General features: G+C 47.0%; 1 protein-coding gene across 4 annotated transcripts in view; it reads right to left on the bottom strand.

Annotated features, from left to right (window-relative positions):
* Positions 1 to 25,083, bottom strand: part of ZRANB3 (zinc finger RANBP2-type containing 3) — a 184,215-nt gene that overhangs the window by 3,679 nt on the left and 155,453 nt on the right. For all 4 annotated transcript variants that reach the window (XM_072122262.1, XM_072122263.1, XM_072122264.1 and 1 more), the window contains exons 15-20: positions 23,402 to 23,493; positions 21,709 to 21,810; positions 15,271 to 15,413; positions 13,179 to 13,316; positions 4,497 to 4,860; positions 3,624 to 3,755 (exon numbers count right to left, since the gene is read on the bottom strand). In XM_072122262.1, coding sequence (XP_071978363.1) covers positions 3,624 to 3,755; positions 4,497 to 4,860; positions 13,179 to 13,316; positions 15,271 to 15,413; positions 21,709 to 21,810; positions 23,402 to 23,493 — 971 coding nt within the window. The remainder of the gene's footprint in view (positions 1 to 3,623; positions 3,756 to 4,496; positions 4,861 to 13,178; positions 13,317 to 15,270; positions 15,414 to 21,708; positions 21,811 to 23,401; positions 23,494 to 25,083) is intronic.

Here is a 25,083-nt window from a genome sequence, read left to right as displayed (position 1 = left end):
ATCCTGAGTTACATCCTGTATTATGCTCCAGAGCTGCACTCACTATTCTGCTGCTGGTGCAGTCACTGTGTACATACATGACATTACTTATCCTGTACTGATCCTGAGTTACATCCTGTATTATACTCCAGAGCTGCACTCACTATTCTGCTGCTGGTGCAGTCACTGTGTACATACATGACATTACTTATCCTGTACTGATCCGGAGTTACATCCTGTATTATACTCCAGAGCTGCACTCACTATTCTGCTGCTGGAGCAGTCACTGTGTACATACATAACATTACTTATCCTGTACTGATCCTGAGTTACATCCTGTATTATACCCCAGGGCTGCACTCACTATTCTGCTGCTAGTGCAGTCACTGTGTACATACATAACATTACTTATCCTGTACTGATCCTGAGTTACATCCTGTATTATACCCCAGAGCTGCACTCACTATTCTGCTGCTGGTGCAGTCACTGTGTACATACATGAAATTACTTATCCTGTACTGATCCTGAGTTACATCCTGTATTATACCCCAGAGCTGCACTCACTATTCTGCTGGTGCAGTCACTGTGTACATACATGACATTACTTATCCTGTACTGATCCTGAGTTACATCCTGTATTATACCCCAGAGCTGCACTCACTATTCTGCTGCTGGTACAGTCACTGTGTACATACATGACATTACTTATCCTGTACTGATCCTGAGTTACATCCTGTATTATACACCAGAGCTACACTCACTATTCTGCTGCTGGTGCAGTCACTGTGTACATACATGACATTACTTATCCTGTACTGATCCTGAGTTACATCCTGTATTATAGCCCAGAGCTGCACTCACTATTCTGCTGCTGGTGCAGTCACTGTGTACATACATGACATTACTTATCCTGTACTGATCCTGAGTTACATCCTGTATTATATTCCAGAGCTGCACTCACTATTCTGCTGCTGGTGCAGTCACTGTGTACATACATGACATTACTTATTCTGTACTGATCCTGAGTTACATCCTGTATTATACTCCAGAGCTGCACTCACTATTCTGCTGCTGGTGCAGTCACTGTGTACATACATGACATTACTTATCCTGTACTGATCCTTAGTTACATCCTGTAATATACCCCAGAGCTGCACTCACTATTCTGCTGCTGGTGCAGTCACTGTGTACATACATGACATTACTTATCCTGTACTGACCCTGAGTTACATCCTGTATTATACTCCAGAGCTGCACTCACTATTCTGCTGCTGGTGCAGTCACTGTGTACATACATGACATTACTTATCCTGTACTGATCCTGAGTTACATCCTGTATTATACTCCCAGAGCTGCACTCACTATTCTGCTGCTGGTGCAGTCACTGTGTACATACATGACATTACTTATCCTGTACTGATCCTGAGTTACATCCTGTATTATACCCCAGGGCTGCACTCACTATTCTGCTGCTGGTGCAGTCACTGTGTACATACATGACATTACTTATCCTGTACTGATCCTGAGTTACATCCTGTATTATACTCCAGAGCTGCACTCACTATTCTGCTGCTGGTGCAGTCACTGTACATACATGACATTACTTATCCTGTACTGATCCTGAGTTACATCCTGTATTATACCCCAGAGCTGCACTCACTATTCTGCTGCTGGTGCAGTCACTGTGTACATACATGACATTACTTATCCTGTACTGATCCTGAGTTACATCCTGTATTATACCCCAGAGCTGTACTCACTATTCTGCTGCTGGTGCAGTCACTGTACATACATGACATTACTTATCCTGTACTGATCCTGAGTTACATCCTGTATTATACCCCAGAGCTGCACTCACTATTCTGCTGCTGGTGCAGTCACTGTGTACATACATGACATTACTTATCCTGTACTGATCCTGAGTTACATCCTGTATTATACCCCAGGGCTGCACTCACTATTCTGCTGCTGGTGCAGTCACTGTGTACATACATGACATTACTTATCCTGTACTGATCCTGAGTTACATCCTGTATTATACTCCAGAGCTGCACTCACTATTCTGTTGTTGGTGCAGTCACTGTGTACATACATGACATTACTTATCCTGTACTGATCCTGAGTTACATCCTGTATTATACCCCAGAGCTGCACTCACTATTCTGCTGCTGGTGCAGTCACTGTGTACATACATGACATTACTTATCCTGTACTGATCCTGAGTTACATCCTGTATTATCCCCCAGAGCTGCACTCACTATTCTGCTGCTGGTGCAGTCACTGTGTACATACATGACATTACTTATCCTGTACTGATCCTGAGTTACATCCTGTATTATACTCCAGAGCTGCACTCACTATTCTGCTGCTGGTGCAGTCACTGTGTGCATACATGACATTACTTATCCTGTACTGATCCTGAGTTACATCCTGTATTATACTCCAGAGCTGCACTCACTATTCTGCTGCTGGTGCAGTCACTGTGTACATACATGACATTACTTATCCTGTACTGATCCTGAGTTACATCCTGTATTACACCCCAGAGCTGCACTCACTATTCTGCTGCTGGTGCAGTCACTGTGTACATACATGACATTACTTATCCTGTACTGATCCTGAGTTACATCCTGTATTATACCCCAGAGCTGCACTCACTATTCTGCTGCTGGTGCAGTCACTGTGTACATACATGACATTACTTATCCTGTACTGATCCTGAGTTACATCCTGTATTGTACCCCAGAGCTGCACTCACTATTCTGCTGCTGGTGCAGTCACTGTGTACATACATGACATTACTTATCCTGTACTGAGCTGCACTCACTATTCCTCTGGAGGATTTACTTCTGGCATTGGTCACTGTGACCCCAGTGGTTCTGGTGCTGGTACCACTGTCGCACTCTTCAGTATCTTCTCCTTGATTATGTCTCTTCTATATTATATATTTGCCTCCTCGCTGGGGGTCGTGTATTTGGAGAATTATTAGGGGTCTCTGACCTCATGAAGCTCGCCGCTCCTGACGGATAAGTCACAAATTCAATTTCAGCAGTTAATGAATTTCTCTCGTCACCCGGATGACGGGTCGCGGGGGTCACTCATTATTGACATTTGCAAAATATCTGATGAGGGTCTTATGTTTTATACATTAGGCGCAGGGAGAATGAATACCGGCTGCGTCTATACGTTTTTATCACTGATGTAGCAGAGCCGGAGCCCTGGGGGGCTGCAGTGTTCTTACCCCTCTGCATACACTAGAGAAAACCAATGTGCAGCTCATGGGGCGGAGCATGACATGGGGCGGAGCATAACTCAGGGCTCCACCCTCTGGTAGCCTATGAACCCCCTGTCTCACCCCGGTCTTCTGGACAGTGGGGGAAATGTATTCATCACCAATCTGGGGCAATTAGCAGGGACTGATGGGGTCTCTGCTACACAATTTGGGTGCTAAGGCCCCAATAGGTGATTTACACACATTTATCAAGGATTGTAGGTTGTGTCCTCACACTGCTGTGCTCCTATCTCCTGCTCCACCAGGCCCTTGGGTGAATACGAACCTATCACATGAGGCTCCAGGGTTTTGGGGAAGGCTCAGAGCACAGCAGTGTGAGGACACATTGCTTTGTACCATCCTGAGGACTTACCTCTCGATGGCACACGGTGCACAGGGTCTGCAGGTTGTCCAGCGCGCACTGCCCTCCCCCGCCGTACACGGGTCTGATGTGGTCCACCTGCCAGAACTGCCCCTCCGTGGGGTTGCGGATGAGCTCATTTAACTGCGGGGGAAGGGTCAGACACATCCGGTTACACTGCGCTCTCATGGTGCTGATTTGTGAAACCCCCCTATCTGACGCTTGTAGTCAGGAGAGCGCTCAGTGTCGGAGTTCTAGGCACCTGTTCTATAGCACCTAGAAACACAGTGCTGGTGTCATATTATAGATATGCTACACAACCAGAGATACAATCAGCTAAAGACATAGTTCATGATGCGAGCTGCAGATAAAGATCCAGCTCCTGTCCAGTTCTGGAGGTCAAAAAAAACTCTAAACCTAAACTTGACTCATCTCATGTGAACATAGGACGAGAAGAGTCATATTTGCCTGACTTTGTGGGAGATTTTATATTTTTTTTATAGGTAAAGGGATGAAATTTCACATAAAAGAGGGAATTCTATTAGGAACATTTCATCCCCAAACTGAGGGGCTGGTAAAACCCGATGACGGGTTCCCTTTAAGTCTAAGGCTTTTATGCCGCTGCACTGGAATAAGGAGGAGTCTATGGGATGTGATAACTTGTTGCATTGCTCGCACTCCTCCATTTCTAGTTCTGTCAGTCGCTCCTTAGCCGCAGGCTGCTGACTCCAGGAAGGCTGCGGCCTGTAATCTGCTGTAATAGTGGACGAGATAATAGAACTTCACAGACGATGGAGGATCTGATGAGTTGCAGGACAATTGTAGTATCGTGTATCTGCTCAGCAGCACCAGGAGTGGTGTGGGTGGTGCTATGGATCTACATACCTGGTCTAGGGGCAGCTGCGCCATCCACGTGCTCTCCAGCAGTCCCTTCCTCTGGCTCGTGGGGGCGTCGCGGACACTCAGGAAGAGCTCCTGCGCGTTCAGGCAGCACTGCTGGCACACGCCGTGCTCCGTCTCAAACACTTTGGCCCTCATGTAGCTCTGGTTGGAGCGGATCAGAAAGTCGTCCTGACACTTGCGGCTGCAGAATCGGTTGTCCCAGGCCGCGGCGTCGCTGCTCGCTGATAGCGGGGGGCAGGGTGCCTGACAGTACACGCACAGGGGGTTCCCGGCACCGTCCAGCGCCTGTAGGTAGCCTTTACCATCCGCGTCCGGCGGGGGCCCGGCGTCTCTCTGATCTTGGGTCCTAATATCGGAGACATTATTACAGGAGAACGAGCGCGGAATAATTACACCCCCAACTGAGAAACTAATAAGAGGCAGAAGTCGCATCACAAGTCAGAGCTCCGTTTCCTGATATCGAGCGCCTTCCATTAAAGTCACCATCCATTTGGCAGTAACCGCTGTCTGGCTGTGCGCTCCCCTCCCCCGCCCCGCTGAGCTATATTTACCCTCCTATAACAAGTCCACCATGAATTATTTATCACACTATGTAAACAGTGAAAGAAGAGCACAGAAGAAGAGTATTACACAACGCCTGAGGATACGGTTATACGGAGGGGGGGGGGGGGGATACACTATACACATACATTATCAGAACAAGCGGGTCTCATGGTTCCTGTAGTCCTGGGAGGGGTCCAGTGCTGAGGATTCTCCTCTGTTAGAGCTGTACTAACCACTAGTGGCTGGTGTATGGCTGTCAGGTAACACCACTTCTCCCCTGCAGAAAAATCTGGTTCCCCAACCCTTCAGACTACGACTACAAGGTTACATCATGTCATATAAAGGTCAGGGAAACACAAGATTGGTCTTAAGGGGGTGAATTTGGCTGCGAGATATAGAATAACATCTAAATTACAATCTCGCAGCGCTTACATTGATTTTTGGTTACCATCCCACGCGACTCCATGAACAACCATGACCTGTGATGTTGCAGTGGGACCTTGTCACTCAAATTAAGTCACTGTATAGCCCTGGCCTTAAAGTGAACCTGTCATCAAGGATGTAATATTTAGCTGATGGCAGGTTCCAATAGTCTATGCTGTGCTGAATTTAAAAATGCCTGTCACCATCCTGAATCATTTCAGTACTTTATAAAATGTTTTTTCACATTAGCAGGCTCCCAGCCAACAGTGTGTGGTGAGTCCCAGGATTGGTGGTGGAGAGGCTGCAGCAGCCTGTGTACCTTTGTCTCAGTCTCATCTCCTCCACACTCATCCTGCTCCCTCCCCACGTCCTGTCATGTGCATTGAGCATGCAGGGGAGGTGAAGTAGAGGAAGAATGTATGAGGAGACTGAGACACAAGCTGCAGCTGCTCCACTCCCTTTTCCCCCACCACACAACACACGCTTCTAGCAGGGAGCCAGGTAATGTGAAAAAATGTTTTATTAAGTACTGAAATGATTCAGAATGCAGATTTTTTTTTTTGTGTGCATTTTTAAAATCAGCATAGCACAGGCTATAGGAACCTGTCACCCACTAACAATCACATTACAGCCCCAATCTGATACACCCTAATGAGAATGGTCAGTTGGACATGATAAGTACCCAGGTTTTCATAGCTGAATATAAATCCTGATGTTTCCATTCACTGGCAGCAAGCAGAAATGTGGACAAGTGAGAAACCAATACACAGCCTGCAGAATACATTTTTAGTATTCGATCCTTAGTAAATAACATTTCCATACTTTAATCCCGTTCTAGTAATTAGAAAGGAAACAGCTGTGACGTGATCTCTACAGAACAGGAAGTGTTAGTTTATTATTAAGATGAGTATTCAGCAGAAACTGAGGATTTTTAGTAGCTGATGGATTTTAGGGGAGAAAATCTGTTTGACATGAAATGTGATTGAAGCGTTAGATCGCTTTCTGATGACCCATCCCTTTAAGGACAGTGATACACCAGGACTTGGGGGCAGATTAGGGGAATGTGCTCCCCGCCGCATCAGTAACCTGTCAGTAAATCAGCGATTGATTGGGTCTCGGTTTCTTGTCTTCATTACTTTGTCTGGAGCAGGAAATGAAGTCTGGCTCTCGAGTCGCCATCCGCCCGGCCGCTTGTTAATAATATGAAGAACAAACTTCATTACACGGAGGACTGAACAATTAAAACTACTCCGGCCCCGCCGCCCGCGCCAGAGCAACACAGAACAGATCTGTGGTCCCCAGAGACCCCAACATAACGAGCTCATACACCAATTCCTCCCGGGGATCATCCTCACTAAAAGTTCTGCAGCCTTCAACTACACTTAATATTTCAGTTCTCATCTGCTTTCAAGATCTCTGAAATGTCTAAGAATAATGTATATACAGCCACCACTAGGAGGAGCTCAGGAGATTACTACATCCTGTATATACAGCCACCACTAGGGGGAGCTCAGGAGATTACTACATACTGTATTTACAGCCACCACTAGGAGGAGCTCAGGAGATTACTACATACTGTATTTACAGCCACCACTAGGAGGAGCTCAGGAGATTACTACATACTATATATACAGCCACCACTAGGGGGAGCTCAGGAGATTGCTACATACTGTATATACAGCTACCACTAGGGGGAGCTCAGGAGATTATTACATACTGTATATATAGCCACCACTAGGAGGAGCTCAGAAGATTACTACATACTGTATATACAGCCACCACTAGGAGGAGCTCAGGAGATTACTACATACTGTATATACAGCCACCACTAGGAGGAGCTCAGGAGACTACTACATACTGTATATACACCACCACTAGGAGGAGCTCAGGAGATTACTACATACTGTATATACAGCCACCACTAGGAGGAGCTCAGGAGATTACTACATCCTGTATATACAGCCACCACTAGGGGGAGCTCAGGAGATTATTACATACTGTATATACAGCCACCAGTAGGAGGAGCTCAGGAGACTACTACATACTGTATATACACCACCACTAGGAGGAGCTCAGGATATTACTACATACTGTATATACAGCACCACTAGGAGGAGCTCAGGAGATTACTACATACTGTATATATAGCCACCACTAGGAGGAGCTCAGAAGATTACTACATACTGTATATACAGCCACCACTAGGAGGAGCTCAGGAGATTACTACATACTGTATATACAGCCACCACTAGGAGGAGCTCAGGAGATTACTACATACTGTATATACAGCCACCACTAGGAGGAGCTCAGGAGATTACTACATACTGTATATACAGCCACCACTAGGAGGAGCTCAGGAGACTACTACATACTGTATATACACCACCACTAGGAGGAGCTCAGGATATTACTACATACTGTATATACAGCACCACTAGGAGGAGCTCAGGAGATTACTACATACTGTATATATAGCCACCACTAGAAGGAGCTCAGAAGATTACTACATACTGTATATACAGCCACCACTAGGAGGAGCTCAGGAGATTACTACATACTGTATATACAGCCACCACTAGGAGGAGCTCAGGAGACTACTACATACTGTATATACACCACCACTAGGAGGAGCTCAGGAGATTACTACATACTATATACACAGCCACCACTAGGGGGAGCTCAGAAGATTACTACATACTGTATATACAGCCACCACTAGGAGGAGCTCAGGAGATTACTACATACTGTATATACAGCCACCACTAGGAGGAGCTCAGGAGATTACTACATACTGTATATACAGCACCACTAGGAGGAGCTCAGGAGATTACTACATTCTGTATATACAGCCACCACTAGGGGGAGCTCAGGAGATTACTACATACTGTATATACAGCCACCACTAGGGGAGCTCAGGAGATTACTACATACTGTATATACACCACCAATAGGAGGAGCTCAGGAGATTACTACATACTGTATATACAGCCACCACTAGGAGGAGCTCAGGAGACTACTACATACTGTATATACAGCCACCACTAGGAGGAGCTCAGGAGATTACTACAAACTGTATATACAGCCACCACTAGGAGGAGCTCAGGAGATTACTACATACTATATATACAGCCACCACTAGGAGGAGCTCAGGAGACTACTACATACTGTATATACACAACCACTAGGAGGAGCTCAGGAGATTACTACATACTATATATACAGCCACCACTAGGGGGAGCTCAGGAGATTACTACATACTGTATATACAGCCACCACTAGGAGGAGCTCAGGAGATTACTACATACTGTATATACAGCCACCACTAGGAGGAGCTCAGGAGATTACTACATACTGTATATACAGCCACCACTAGGAGGAGCTCAGGAGATTACTACATACTGTACATACAGCCACCAGTAGGAAGAGTTCAGGAGATTACTACATACTGTATTTACAGCCACCACAAGGAGGAGCTCAGGAGATTACTACATACTATATATACAGCCACCACTAGGAGGAGCTCAGGAGATTACTACATACTATATATACAGCCACCACTAGGGGGAGCTCAGGAGATTGCTACATACTGTATATACAGCCACCACTAGGAGGAGCTCAGGAGATTACTACATACTGTATATACAGCCACCACTAGGAGGAGCTCAGGAGATTACTACATACTGTATATACAGCCACCACTAGGAGGAGCTCAGGAGATTACTACATACTGTATATACAGCCACCACTAGGAGGAGCTCAGGAGATTACTACATACTGTATATACAGCCACCACTAGGAGGAGCTCAGGAGATTACTACATACTGTATATACAGCCACCACTAGGAGGAGCTCAGGAGATTACTACATACTGTATATACAGCCACCACTAGGGGGAGCTCAGGAGATTACTACATGCTGTATATACAGTCACCACTAGGGGGAGCTCAGGAGATTACAACATACTGTATATACAGATACCACTAAGAGGAGCTCAGGAGATTACTACATACTGTATATACAGCCACCACTAGGGGGAGCTCAGGAGATTACTACATACTGTATATACAGCCACCACTAGGAGGAGCTCAGGAGATTACTACATACTGTATTTACAGCCACCACTAGGAGGAGCTCAGGAGATTACTACATACTGTATATACAGCCACCACTAGAGGCAGCTCAGGAGATTACTACATACTGTATATACAGCACCACTAGGAGGAGCTCAGGAGATTACTACATACTGTATTTACAGCCACCACTAGGAGGAGCTCAGGAGATTACTACATACTGTATATACAGCCACCACTAGAGGCAGCTCAGGAGATTACTACATACTGTATATACAGCACCACTAGGAGGAGCTCAGGAGATAACTACATACTGTATATACAGCCACCACCAGGAGGAGCTCAGGAGATTACTACATACTGTATATACAGCCACCACTAGGAGGAGCTCAGGAGATTACTACATACTGTATATACAGCCACCACTAGGAGGAGCTCAGGAGATTACTACATACTGTACATACAGCCACCACTAGGGGGAGCTCAGGAGATTACTACATGCTGTATATACAGCCACCACTAGGAGGAGCTCAGGAGATTACTACATACTGTAAATACAGCCACCACTAGGAGGAGCTCAGGAGATTACTACATACTGTATATACAGCCACCACTAGGAGGAGCTCAGGAGATTACTACATACTGTATATACAGCCACCACTAGGGAGGAGCTCAGGAGATTACTACATACTGTATATACAGCCACCACTAGGGGGAGCCCAGGAGATTACTACATATTGTATATACACCACCACTAGTGGGAGCTCAGGAGATTACTACATACTGTATATACAGCCACCACTAGGAGGAGCTCAGGAGATTACTACATATTGTATATACACCACCACTAGTGGGAGCTCAGGAGATTACTACATACTGTATATACAGCCACCACTAGAGGCAGCTCAGGAGATTACTACATACTGTATATACAGCCACCACTAGGAGGAGCTCAGGAGATTACTACATACTGTATATACAGCCACCACTAGAGGCAGCTCAGGAGATTACTACATACTGTATATACAGCCACCACTAGGAGGAGCTCAGGAGATTACTACATACTGTATATACAGCCACCACTAGAGGCAGCTCAGGAGATTACTACATACTGTATTTACAGCCACCACTAGGAGGAGCTCAGGAGATTACTACATACTGTATATACAGCCACCACTAGGGGGAGCTCAGGAGATTACTACATGCTGTATATACAGTCACTACTAGGGGGAGCTCAGGAGATTACAACATACTGTATATACAGATACCACTAGGAGGAGCTCAGGAGATTACTACATACTGTATATACAGCCACCACTAGGGGGAGCTCATGAGATTACTACATACTGTATATACAGCACCACTAGGGGGAGCTCAGGAGATTACTACATATTGTATATACAGCCACCACTAGAGGCAGCTCAGGAGATTACTACATACTGTATATACAGCCACCACTAGGAGGAGCTCAGGAGATTACTACATACTGTATATACAGCCACCACTAGGAGGAGCTCAGGAGATTACTACATACTGTATATACAGCCACCACTAGGAGGAGCTCAGGAGATTACTACATACTGTACATACAACATCACTAGGGGGAGCTCAGGAGATTACTACATACTGTATATACAGCCACCACTAGGAGGAGCTCAGGAGATTACTACATACTGTATATACAGCCACCACTAGGAGGAGCTCAGGAGATTACTACATACTGTACATACACCATCACTAGGGGGAGCTCAGGAGATTACTACATACTGTATATACAGCCACCACTAGGGGGAGCTCAGGAGATTACTACATACTGTATATACAACAACAGTAGGGGGAGCTCAGGAGATTGCTACATACTATATATACACCACCACTAGGAGGAGCTCAGATTACTACATACTGTATATACACCACCACTAGGGGGAGCTCAGGAGATTACCACATACTATATATACACCACTAGGGGGAGCTCAGGAGATTACTACATACTGTATATACAGCCAGCACTATAGGGAGTTCAGGAGATTACTACATACTGTATATACAGCCAACTAGGAGGAGCTCGAGATTACTACATACTGTACATACAGCCACCACTAGGGGGAGCTCAGGAGATTACTACATGCTGTATATACAGTCACCACTAGGAGGAGCTCAGGAGATTACTACAAACTGTATATACAGCCACCACTAGGAGGAGCTCAGGAGATTACTACATACTGTATATACAGCCACCACTAGGAGGAGCTCAGGAGATTACTACATACTGTATATACAGCCACCACTAGGGAGGAGCTCAGGAGATTACTACATACTGTATATACAGCCACCACTAGGGGGAGCTCAGGAGATTACTACATATTGTATATACACCACCACTAGTGGGAGCTCAGGAGATTACTACATACTGTATATACAGCCACCACTAGGGGGAGCTCAGGAGATTACTACATACTGTATATACAGCCACCACTAGGAGGAGCTCAGGAGATTACTACATATTGTATATACACCACCACTAGTGGGAGCTCAGGAGATTACTACATACTGTATACACATCCACCACTAGGGGGAGCTCAGGAGATTACTACATACTGTATGTACAGGCACCACTAGGGGGAGCTCAGGATATTACTACATACTGTATATACAGCCACCACTAGGAGGAGCTCAGGAGATTACTACATATTGTATATACAGCCACCACTAGTGGGAGCTCAGGAGATTACTACATACTGTATATACATCCACCACTAGGGGGAGCTCAGGAGATTACTACATACTGTATGTACAGGCACCACTAGGGGGAGCTCAGGATATTACTACATACTGTATATACAGCCACCACTAGGAGGAGCTCAGGAGATTACTACATATTGTATATACAGCCACCACTAGTGGGAGCTCAGGAGATTACTACATACTGTATATACATCCACCACTAGGGGGAGCTCAGGAGATTACTACATACTGTATGTACAGGCACCACTAGGGGGAGCTCAGGATATTACTACATACTGTATATACAGCCACCACTAGGAGGAGCTCAGGAGATTACTACATATTGTATATACAGCCACCACTAGTGGGAGCTCAGGAGATTACTACATACTGTATATACAGCCACCACTAGGAGGAGCTCAGGAGATTACTACATACTGTATATACAGCCACCACTAGGGGGAGCTCAGGAGATTACTACATACTGTATATACAGCCACCACTAGGGGGAGCCCAGGATTACTACATACTGTATATACATCCACCACTAGGGGGAGCTCAGGAGATTACTACATACTGTAGTATCTCTGTGAGTCAATTGTTTTTTTATGCTGAAGATTCGGAGCTTTGTGCCAGGATCCGAGTTCCGCTGATTATAAAGACATTTAAGCAACATCTTTCTGGGATTTACAGATTTTCATATACAGAATGTGTGTGTGTTGTGCTGCCTCCTACAGGGATCAGGGGCTACTGCACCCACTCACACATCGCTATAAGGTCAGGAGATTGCAGGCTATAAAAATAAAATAAATCAACCTTAAGGACACGAAGACGTCTTAAAGGTGAGTGTCAGAGTAGTGATGTGAGCGGCCCCCGGGGTGGGATTGATGGCTGCAGCACTTACCTGGCGGGGGGTCCTGCAGCTGTAGCCCCCTTTCCTTTGGTGGAGGATGCGGGCTCCCTGCTGACGAGCCTCACGCTGCCCCCGCTGCTCTGAACTTTGTTTAATGAGGCGGCAGCGACGTCTTCTTTGGTCAGGTACCTGCGATCAAACAACAACGTGTCATGTGTGTGACACCCCATTACTCTGAGTAATGTTACAGCGCAGCGCCCCCCCCCCCCCCCTCATCGCTGCGTCACGGACGACACGTATTCGCACATAATCCAGGATTTGAATATTTCTGCTTTGTTAAAATGTCGTCTTAAATTTTTAAGTAGGTGAGAAAATCGAGGAGCGGGCGCCGCTAATTGGGAAGCGAACGGCCCTGGACGTTAGCGCTGGGAGAAGGGCGCGTCTTATAGAGCGGGGGGGAGGCAGAGCGCAGAGGACACGCACCGGGTGCCAGGATCATAAAAGTAGCAAAAAGTATCCACCAGCCAAAAACATACATAAAAGTTCTTTACGTTCCGGACGAGGGGAGTTTGTCGCTCGGCATCGCAGGAGCTTAGGTCCTGTTCACACTGACATCAGCCACTACAAGTCATTATAGGATTATTACATTCACCAGCGCAGCAGAGCCGATGCTGCGGTCAAAACAGCAGAATGATAATATGACAAATTCAACTCTGCAACATCAGTACAGACAAGAGTAAGAACACAAGTGTTCTGCTTCCTTCCCAAAACAGCGCCCCCCCTGTCCATGGGTTATATCTAGTACTGCAGCTCAGCTCTATCTAAGCAGATGGATTTGCGTTGCAATACCAGATTAAACCACTGGAAGTGATCGTCGCTATTGTCAGAAGAAAGCAACGATTTCAGGACAAAAAACTTTAAGCGGCTGATACCAGAGAGCAGTAGATGTCACTTAACCCCTGTAAAAAGGGACAAATCCGTGTCCGATATTTCATGTGATGCCGCGGTGCGTGCTCCGGAGGTGGTCGCGGGTTATTATTAATATGTTTTTTCACCAATATTTTATTTTTAGCTCTATTTTTCTTCCCTATCACATCCTGTGTTGCTGTGGCAACAAGAAGATTTAATCAAAGTGTAAAACATGCGACACACAGAGCGAACCGCACAACAACCCGGACAGACAAGAACCAGCGGAAGGTAGAAAGACGCCCCTTTAAGGATCTGGAACCTCAACTTATCTTAATGGTAACACAGGGATTTGGGAATTCCATCTCACACCTTTCCTGCTATTCCTCTGGAAAATTAATGAATAAACGAACAAAAGGGTGTTCACCCGTCTCTACTCATATTCAGAGGTGAAGGTCGAAACACTATGCAGGGGTGGGGCCACAGTCTACTGACAGGACAGAACACAATGCAGGGGCGGGGCCACAGTCTGACAGGACAGAACACTATGCAGGGGCGGGCCCACAGTCTACTGACAGGACAGAACACTACACAGGGGCAGGGCCACAGTCTAATGACAGGATAGAACACTACGCAGGGGCAGGGCCACAGTCTACTGACAGGATAGAACACTAGGCAGGGGTGGGGCCACAGTCTACTGACAGGATAGAACACTATGCAGGGGTGGGCCCACAGTCTACTGACAGGATATAACACTAGGCAGGGGTGGAGCCATAGTTTACTGACAGGATAGAACACTACGCAGGGGTGGGGCCACAGTCTACTGACAGGATAGAACACTACGCAGGGGTGGGGCCACAGTCAACCAACACGGTAAAACACTAGGCGGGGCTTAGCCACAGCCTACTGGCAGGACAAAACACTTTGCAGGGGCAGGCCACAGCGCACCGACAGGGCGGAACACTATGCAGGGGAGAGACAAAACCCTACTAACAGGACAGAAACTGCTTAGATGAAGTCGCAGCCTGCTAAAAGGTCAGAAAACTATGCAGGTGCGGGGCCACAACCTGCTGACAAGGTGAAACACTATGCAGGGGTGGGGCTACAGTCTACTGATAGGATGAAACCCTACATATAATTTAAGAGAAAATCTATTTCCCCTGAGAGACGAGTCATTTAATGAGGCACATAATGATCAGCACACGTCTCTCTGTATGACCCCGCTGAGGCCCCGTACCTCTTGGTGCTGCTGTGAGTAGAGTGCTGCTTGGAGAGGTCTCCTGCGGCCAGGACGGGGCTGCTGAACATCAGGCCGCTCTTACGGATTATCCTCTGCTTCATCGCTGTCAAACTGTTCCATTCTCTGACAAAGCGAAGGATCTGGTGCAGAAAAGTGACAGGGTCAGCGGAGGTAGCCGGGGCTGCCCCGAGGGAGCGGCGCAGGGACACAATGTAACAGCAAGAGGAGGAACAAGCAAAATATTAAGACACAAAGTACCAGCAAAACTACTACATCTTCACACACAAAGATTAAGAGATAAGCGTCTGCCTGAGGTCTGACAACTGCTGATCCATGGTGATGGAGAAAACCAGAATAACTATAAAGGGACCTCGCAGGCGGAACCTAGTGTTATGTATTGTCCCTGGAGAGATGTGTAATCAGACCTCACACTGCTGTGCTCTGTGCTCTCTGCAGCCAGTGTTATGTATTGTCCCTGGAGAGATGTGTAATCAGACCTCACACTGCTGTGCTCTGTGCTCTCTGCTGCCAGTGTTATGTATTGTCCCTGGAGAGATGTGTAATCAGACCTCACACTGCTGTGTTCTGTGCTCTGTGCAGCCAGTGTTATGTATTATCCCTGTAGAGATTTGTAATCACACTTCACACTGCTGTGCTCTGTGCTCTCTGCAGCCAGTGTTATGTATTGTCCCTGGAGAGATGTGTAATCAGACCTCACACTGCTGTGCTCTGTGCTCTCTGCAGCCAGTGTTATGTATTGTCCCTGGAGAGACGTGTAATTGGACCTCACACTGCTGTGCTCTCTGCAGCCAGTGTTATGTATTGTCCCTGGAGAGACGTGTAATCGGACCTCACACTGCTGTGCTCTGTGCTCTCTGCAGCCAGTGTTATGTACTGTCCCTGGAGAGACGTGTAATCGGACCTCACACTGCTGTGCTCTGTGCTCTCTGCAGCCAGTGTTATGTATTGTCCCTGGAGAGACGTGTAATCAGACCTCACACTGCTGTGCTCTGTGCTCTCTGCAGCCAGTGTTAGGTAATGTTCCTAGAGAGATGTGTAATCAGACCTTTGTGTGTTATTACTAGCAGCAGGACTGTGAAATAAGGATTTATATTCCAGGATTGTAGCTTTGCCAAGTACATTAGTAGTGTGTCCTCACACTTCTGTGCTCCTTGCAGCCAGTGTTAGGTATTGTCCAGGTCCTAACCTATATGGATTTATATTCAGGGGTTGTAACTTCTCCAAGAGCACTGGAGGAACGTCCTCACACTGCTGTGTTCTGAGCTTTCTGCACTGAAAAAATCCCAGCAGGGCAATACAGGATAAACCTAACTTTGTTATAATGGACAAACTTGGTTCCATTGTTTCTCACATATTAGTTACATTTCACAGCTCAGCAGCAGAAAAACGACCCAGGTGACATCAGACTAACTTGTCTCTACTGCTCCATTACTCAGGGGATGCATATAGTCCACAAACTGGGCACTGCTACATATCAGAAACTTTCCAGAGTAGATAATAGAACCATGGGAAGCCCAGCATCCCTGCCCCTGCACGTGCCCAGCATCCCTGCCACTGCACACGCCCGCCCTTGCTGGACCTGCGTGCGCCCTACTACCTCTGCGCGGCCCACTCCCTGCCCCTGCACGCGCCCAGCCTCCCAGGCCTGCACACGCCCGCCCAGCCTCCCCCCCCCCTGCGCGCGCCCGCCCAGCCTCCCCGCCACTGCGCGCGCCCGCCCAGCCTCCCCGCCACTGCGCGTGCCCTACTACCTCTGCGCTCCCCGCCTCCCTGCACGCGCCCAGCCTCCCTGCCCCTGCACACGCCCGCCCTCGCTGGACCTGCGCGTGCCCTACTACCTCTGCGCTCCCCGCCTCCCTGCACGCGCCCAGCCTCCCTGCCCCTGCACACGCCCGCCCAGCCTCGCTGCCCCTGCGCGCGCGCGCCCTCGCTGGACCTGCGCGTGCCCTACTACCTCTGCGCTCCCCGCCTCCCTGCCCCTGCACGCGCCCAGCCTCCCAGGCCTGCACACGCCCGCCCAGCCTCCCTGCCCCTGCACACGCCCGCCCAGCCTCCCTGCCCCTGCACACGCCCGCCCTCGCTGGACCTGCGCGCGCCCTACTACCTCTGCGCGCCCCGCCTCCCCGCCCCTGCAGTCCCGTGTATCAGACTCTGCTCCTCCGTGTCACTGACTCAGCTCTGCTACATCTGAGAGCATGTTGTTTTGACAAAACTTTTCAAGCTGCAGCGTAATCGCCAGGAGGGAAAGTGTTAAGCCATGAATATTGATGAATTATCACAGTTGGTAATTCTGCAAATGAGAAGAAAAATCTCGCAGCTCCTTGGCGTTTGCCTCCTCAGATACTCGGAGGTGTCAGGTTTTTTTTTTTTTTGCATAAGGAGCAGAACCCGAGTTTATTTTGAGGCTCAGCAGACGCTCCCGGCGCTGGTCCGAATCTGCTGCCACAGATATATTTATAGGGGCCTTAAAGGGGCTGCAGAGACTTGGGATGGGGGGGGGGGGGGGGTTGCCAGGGCGACATCCGTGGGGATCGGCGATTGTCTGGGGGTCTCGAATGTTCCAGGAAAAAAAAATCAATAATATTTGGATACCACATCACCGAGAGGGGACCTACTCTTTAACCCCTTAATGATCCCGCCCTTTTATGTTTTTGCGGTTCCGTTTTTTCCCCCCGAAAGCCATAACTTTCATATTGTCGCATATACAGAGATGTATGAGGATTATTATGTGTGGGATACATTGTTCCTCCCACTGTCAGTATTTAATATTCCATACAATGTATCAGGTCGCTGGCAAGAAAAACCTGAAACGCGGTAAAACCGATTTTTTTAAAATAACGGAGTGGCGCCATTTCTTTTTGGGGCTTCGTATTTACGGTTTTGACTCCACATGGCACCGCCGCTCTATTCTTTAGATCTTTACATTTCTGTCAATTTTGTTAGAATATCTTTAAAAAAAAATGTATTTTTTTTTAAAGATCAGACTTCTGCAAGGTGTCACTTTGTACGGGACAAGTGGATTCTTTCAATGCTGCAATTTTGGGGATAGAACAAGACATTGATCCTTTTTATCAAAATTTGGATGTGCAGCAAAATGGCAAAAAAAGTGCTGAATCGGACCTTTGGACGACGGATCAGGAAGAAGAGTTTTTATATATTTTGATAGATTGTATTTAGCTGCAGGGAGTAAAGAAATGCAGGGAGAGGAGGGAGGTGCAGCTGCAGATTCACCTTCACTCTTTCAGTCAGTCAGTCTGAGGGGGGGGGGGGGGGGGGGGTCCGCTATGGATATATGTGCCTTAGCGGTGGACAGCTGTAGGGGGGGTGTAGGGGGATAAATCAAAGTGCGCCATGGGAGGGGGTGTGGCCTATTCGCTACGGTACTGTAGTATCTTATAATGTGCAGCACATGTGTCTGTATTGTATCACATTGCACGACTCAAGACATTTTTATGAGTGTTTATGGATTGTGGAAATCGATAACGTTTTTTGCGTAGTGACAAGAATATAGTGATACACGAGACCCCAGCGGTGACGGCTGTGTGGGCTCCCATTGGCTGGTATGAGCCGGTGCCTGATACACTGTAACAAGCGGATGTGGAATGTGTGTTGGATCGGATGACACCAAACAGCAAAATCCTAAAAACTGAAAATCCCCCTTTTATCTGGGACGGGGGGACGCGGGTTTCTGTAGAGAACAGCTGCAGCGGCCGCACTCAGGGTGATAATCTTCTGCAGGATCCGTCACGTCACAAGTATCCACAAGAATTGGACATTCTGAGCCCCCCGCTTCCTCATAGATTGTAAGCTCTTGGACTCACGACATGATTGTTACACAACAGCTGATGTGTCATGTGGTGGTGCTGTATAATAATCATAATAATAGTAAATATAATCATAACAAATAATAATCACAATTTATAATAACAATTATAATCATCAAAGTCATAATAATAATTATTATAAATTGAACAATTAAACTTTCAAGGGAAACCCATGAAAATCCATCCTGATAAACCAGGGACATTACTCATAGATCCAGGCACAGGGACTGTGGGATCTGCTTATATTTGTCATCCGTGGCCTTCTTCCTTCTAACATCAACTTTTATAATTATGCTAATGAGCCAGAAGGGCTCCTAGGGCCATTTACAGCTGCAGCTTCACAGGCTGTTGCACTGTACAGGAGCGCTTACATTCCCACTGTGTGAAATTACATCAGGCAGAGTAAGAAAGGCAGTGCTGACGGAGCAGAGGAAGTGTAACAGCCTGTGAAGCTACAGCATGACAGGCTATGGTAAAACTCCCAGAGCCCTTTGGGCTAATTAGCATAGTTTTAAAAGTTGATTGTAGAAGGAAGGAGGCCACGGATAACAAATACACTTAGATACCACAGTTCAGGTGCCTGGATCCAGAGCAATGTCCCTGGTTTATGGTAGTGATGGTCTGACACCTGATATGACATTCCTCCTCTTCTGCAGATACACGAAGGTGGAGAGCCCCTTTATGGCACTAATGACCCAGTAGAGTGAATACAGCCCCATGCGGCCTATAAACATGATGATTTGTGATATAATTGTGGATAATTATAATTTGCTTGTAGATTTAACGCTTCGGGGGTCTCAGCGGTGGATGGGGGGGGGGGCTGTGTAATGCAGATCTGCACATTATAGGTCTCCATGAATGGGGGGGGGGGGCTCATTTGTTTTTTCTATGCATAGATTTATTCTCCATAGACAGACCATAATATATGGGAACCATGGAAACTGTGAACACGTCGGGTCTAGAGATTCCCCTCATTGTCTTTAGTACCATCACTGTATCCTCAAGTACAAGAGACCCCCTAGATTCCAGACACCAGGGGGGGCTTTACTTGTCCTCCCCCCCAACCACAAACAGAAGGCTCCAGATACCTCATCTCCTGCCCCCTTCCCCCCCCCTCCCCAAAATAGATTCCCCTGGAACAGCACATACAAAACATATGGCATGAGACAAGCTTCCTGATTGGTCCCCACTTCCACTCGTCACAGACAGGAAATGGAAAGCAGCCAATCACCGCAAAGGGCGGGTGATTAAAGCCAGGGATTGGCTGAGCAGTCACTTCCTGTGATTAAAGGGGGAACAGGAAGTAGACGTGAACAAGAGCGAGAAGTGGAGTAGTGTTGGAAGACTGGCTTGTTTCATCATAATATTCTCCACATCAAGACAATATTTGGGACTTAAAGAGATTTTCCAACAAAAAGGCAACCCCTTTATAATCTGTCTAGATCTAACAACCATTTTTTTTTTTTTTTTTGGGCGGGGGGGGGGGGGGGGGGGGAGGGTCCATCCATTAACATCATCTTACAGCAAGGAGGGGAACAGAATTAAAAAGTACCTAATCCGGCTCCATTAAAGGGCCACGTCAGTCAGTGCTCCCGCATATAGTTATGGTAAGTTCCGACTACAAACGGTAGTCCTGCCCCAAGAAGTGTCAGAACAGTAGTACCGAGGAATTGGTGGGTCGATTCCTTTTACCGTTCACTTCATTTAAAGGGATTGTCATATTTAAAGAGCTCTATATAATCTCAGAGCCAAGTTCCCTGGAAGATATCTCATACTGATTGCTTTGGGGTCAGATCTTCTCAGCTTTAGTCATTTATATATGGGAATTGCAGATCTATCTGCACAGGGTGTCGGGACGCAGTGTGCTGCATACATGATGTCTTCCATCTGACACCTCACTGCTCAGCACCTGCAGAATAATCAGATTCTACAGAGAAAAAAAATGTAATAAACCTTAAAAGGGAAACTGTCAGCTAAACTTTCCCACACTAACTAAACATATCTGTGAAAACTGCTATTATACAGCAGTACAACTATCCCTATATTGTTCCTTCCCATACGTGTAAATTTCCTTAGTCCGTTCAGAAAGTTGACTCATGCCCTTCCAACTCAGCCGCGCCTCTAGCTTCCTGATTTCACTTCAGCCAAAGTGACTTGTCCCTTATATCCCCCTACCTTAGGAATAAAAGAGAGATGCTGGCTGTGTGATTCGCTATAGAGAATTCCTGAGGGAGGGAGCTAATTTCTCTTCAGAAAGTCGCACACAGCAAAAGTATCTCTAATTCCTGAGACTCGACTGAAAATAAAGAAGGTCCCTGGTCATTCAGGAGGCACGACTGAGCTACAAGAATCTGCATAGATGAGGAGTCAAATTTATGAAAGTTTGTAACTCTACAGGCATGGGGAATAACGATATAGGGATAGTTGCACTGCTGTATTTCAGCAGTTTTCAAAGATCTGTTTAGTTAGTGTGGAATAGTTTGTCTGACAGGTTCCCTTTAATAAGATCCGCAGTCTTTTATTCCTGGTGTCGGTAGATAAAACTCCAGAGGGTGACACATTGACCCACTTGACAGACGACTTCTCTTACCAGGGATCGGTTCGGTTTCTGCTGCATGGCTTCGGGTAAATCATCCCAGTTTTCCAATTTGATATCCAAAGGAATGAAATTACAGTTAAGGGGCTCTCCATCCTAATGAGATAAACACAAGGTTTAGGGCTCTCGAAATGTGATTTTCAGATGATTAAGAGGTTTGTTATTACTTCCCCATCGTGGAGGACATGCTACATAGAGGGTTAGATCAAACCTGGGAATAATTCCATTTCTAGTATAACAATAATTATAATAAAAGGAAATGAAGAAAAAAATGCCTTAGCATAAAGTAGCCGGCCAAATAACTGGGAAGATTTTTTGCCCCCATATTAGGGTTAAATATCTGAGCCTGGTCTAATGATCCAAACCAACAGCATTTTACATAAATGGAAATATGGCATCAATACAAGAGGACCTGCCGAAACCTAGGGGTCCAGCCAGGGGACCCCTATGCGGAATGCATCCAGTGTTAGGTATTGTCCCTGGATAGATGTGTAATCATACCTTTACCTATGATGTTAGTAGCAGCAGGACTGTGAAATATGGATTTAAATTCTTGGTTTGGAGCTTCTCCAATTGCACTGGGGATGATTCCTCACACTGCTGTGCTCTGCACTTTCTGCATCCAGTGTTAGATATTGTCTCTGGAGAGATGCGTCATCATACTTTTTTTATGTTGTTAGTAGCAGCAGGACTGTGAAATATGGATTTAAATTCTAGGATTGGAGCTTATCCAATTGCACTGGGGATGATTCCTGACACTGCTGTGCTCTCCGCTTTCTGCATCCAATGTTGGGCATTGTCCCTGGAGAGATGTGTCATCATACCTTTACATATGTTGTTAGTGGCAGCAGGATTGTAAAAAAAAAATTGTTAATATTCCAGGATTGTAGTTTTTCCGTGTGCTTTGGGGAATACTCTTACAATACTGTATTCTGTAAATAGAACAACAGCACAGGTAATCCCCTCTACAATTAGTTACCACTACAGTATTCAACAAAAAGGCTGCTACCTCTTTTGCCGCAGACAAAACAGTTCAATGCACAGCAGTGTGAGGACACGTCCCCAGTGCATTCAGAGAAGTTACAATCCTGGATTATAAATCCATATATCACAGTCCTGCTGCTACTAACAAGAGGTATCATTTTTGGTAGGTAAATTTGGGTTTATCTCTATTGTTATCCAAAAACCTGCCAGTCAGGCAAGCGACCGACAGGAGGTTCTGGACAAATTTCGAAAAAAAACCCCAAAAACCTAATTGATGATCCATACTGCACCGGATTAGGGCTCGGCACCTGTAGAGGAACTACAAGCACTGACTGCGGTGTCTCTGAGGCCTTATTACTGGTAAGAGGAGACATAAATGATCTCCTGAGCCTTTCCATTACAGAACTTGGTCATAGGACTATTGTTGGAATCGCTTCGTATTAAATGACGTTGCTAAGCAGAGCCTCTCCCTGCACAGTATGTGGATTCCTATAGATGGCCTTTGCTGCGTTTTGGGTACAATTTGTGAAGTGGAGAAGAGACGATGCAAAGATTCCCACAGGTCAGCATTAATCTCTTCTAGGGCGCAGGAGACAATACGGCTTTTTAATTCAATAAACTGCAATCCCAGCCGGCAGTGGAGGTGCTCAGATATCAAGGAGACAATAAGCAGCTCCCTAATCTGCTCGGGCTGTGTACATACCTTGCTATATAAATAGATGCGGTCCGTATGCCTGCTGGCACAGAACATTAATCCATCATAGACGGGAAAACAAGTGGAGCTGTGACAATGTTCTGCAATGAAGCACAATATGTAGGGCAGTGAGTATGGATGCGGGATGCTGTATACGGAGCGCGCGGCCACCAGGGAAAACACTTTACTGGGGGAAGAGAGAGCGGCAAAAGGTGGGGGAGGTGAAGAGAGCTCATAAAAAATATGAGAGCTTGGAGAGAGAAGTGAAATTAAAAAGTGTGTTTGGAGAGGGGGGGGAGTGAGAGCGCGAGGACGGCAATCGGAGAATGAGGATAAGCGGAGAATAATGCAGGGAGAAGTGAGGGCAAAGGACAAGGTGAGGGAGCACAAAAGCAAAGAAAATGGTAAAAGAGCAGGTAAAGAGAGCGATACTAAGCCAGGGAGGTCAGCTAAACATGACATGGTAATGCGAAATGGTGAAAAAGAGCACAAACTGTTAGGGGGACAAAGATAAAAGAGAGCGCAGGGCGAGAGAGCAAGAACAAGGTGTAAAAACACATGTAAAAGTACAGAGCCAAATAAGAGAACAGGTGAACGATCGCGTACCAGGTGAAAAGAGAAGTGACTGATCACGTCTAAAAGAAAGAGAGAAAGGAATGGGCTCAACAACTGACAGCGATGATAGCGAGCCGAACAGGTAGAATGGAGAAGCAAAGTATAGAAAAAGGGAGACTAATTGAGCCCAAAAAGAGCAGAAATGGAAAAAAGCCCAACAAGAGAGCGGGGAGAAAGAGAACCCAACAAGAGAGCAGGTGAGGAAGGGAGCCCAACAAGAGAGCGGGTGAGGAAGAGAGCCAAACAATAGAGCGGGCAAGGGAGGGAGCCCAACATGAGAGCGGGTGAGGAATGGAGCCCAACAAGAGAGCGGGTGAGGAATGGAGCCCAACAAGAGAGCGGGTGAGGAAGAGAGCCAAACAATAGAGCGGGCAAGGGAGGGAGCCCAACAAGAGAGCTGATGAGGAAGAGAGCCAAACAAGAGAGCGGGCAAGGGAGGGAGCCCAACAAGAGAGCGGGTGAGGAAGGGAGCCCAACAAGAGAGCGGGTGAGGAAGGGAGCCCAACAAGAGAGCATGTGAGGAAGAGAGCCAAACAAGAGAGCAGGTGAGGAAGGGAGCCCAACAAGAGAGCGGGTGAGGAAGAGAGCCAAACAAGAGAGCGGGTGAGGAAGAGAGCCAAACAAGAGAGCGGGTGAGGAAGGGAGCCCAACAAGAGAGCGGGTGAGGAAGAGAGCCAAACAATAGAGCGGGCAAGGGAGGGAGCCCAACATGAGAGCGGGCGAGGAAGGGAGCCCAACAAGAGAGCGGGTGAGGAATGGAGCCCAACAAGAGAGCGAGTGAGGAAGGGAGCCCAACAAGAGAGCGAGTGAGGAAGGGAGCCCAACAAGAGAGCGGGTGAGGAAGGGAGCCCAACAAGAGAGCGGGTGAGGAAGGGAGCCCAACAAGAGAGCGGGTGAGGAAGGGAGCCCAACAAGAGAGCGGGTGAGGAAGGGAGCCCAATAAGAGAGCGGGTGAGGAAGGGAGCCCAATAAGAGAGCGGGTGAGGAAGGGAGCCCAATAAGAGAGCGGGTGAGGAAGGGAGCCCAACAAGAGAGCGGGTGAGGAAGAGAGCAAAACAAGAGAGCGGGTGAGGAAG

This window comes from Engystomops pustulosus, chromosome 8 (assembly GCF_040894005.1).
Source record: "Engystomops pustulosus chromosome 8, aEngPut4.maternal, whole genome shotgun sequence".
In the NCBI taxonomy this organism is placed as follows: Eukaryota; Metazoa; Chordata; class Amphibia; order Anura; family Leptodactylidae; genus Engystomops; species Engystomops pustulosus.
This window is presented reverse-complemented; position numbering and strand designations above follow the sequence as displayed.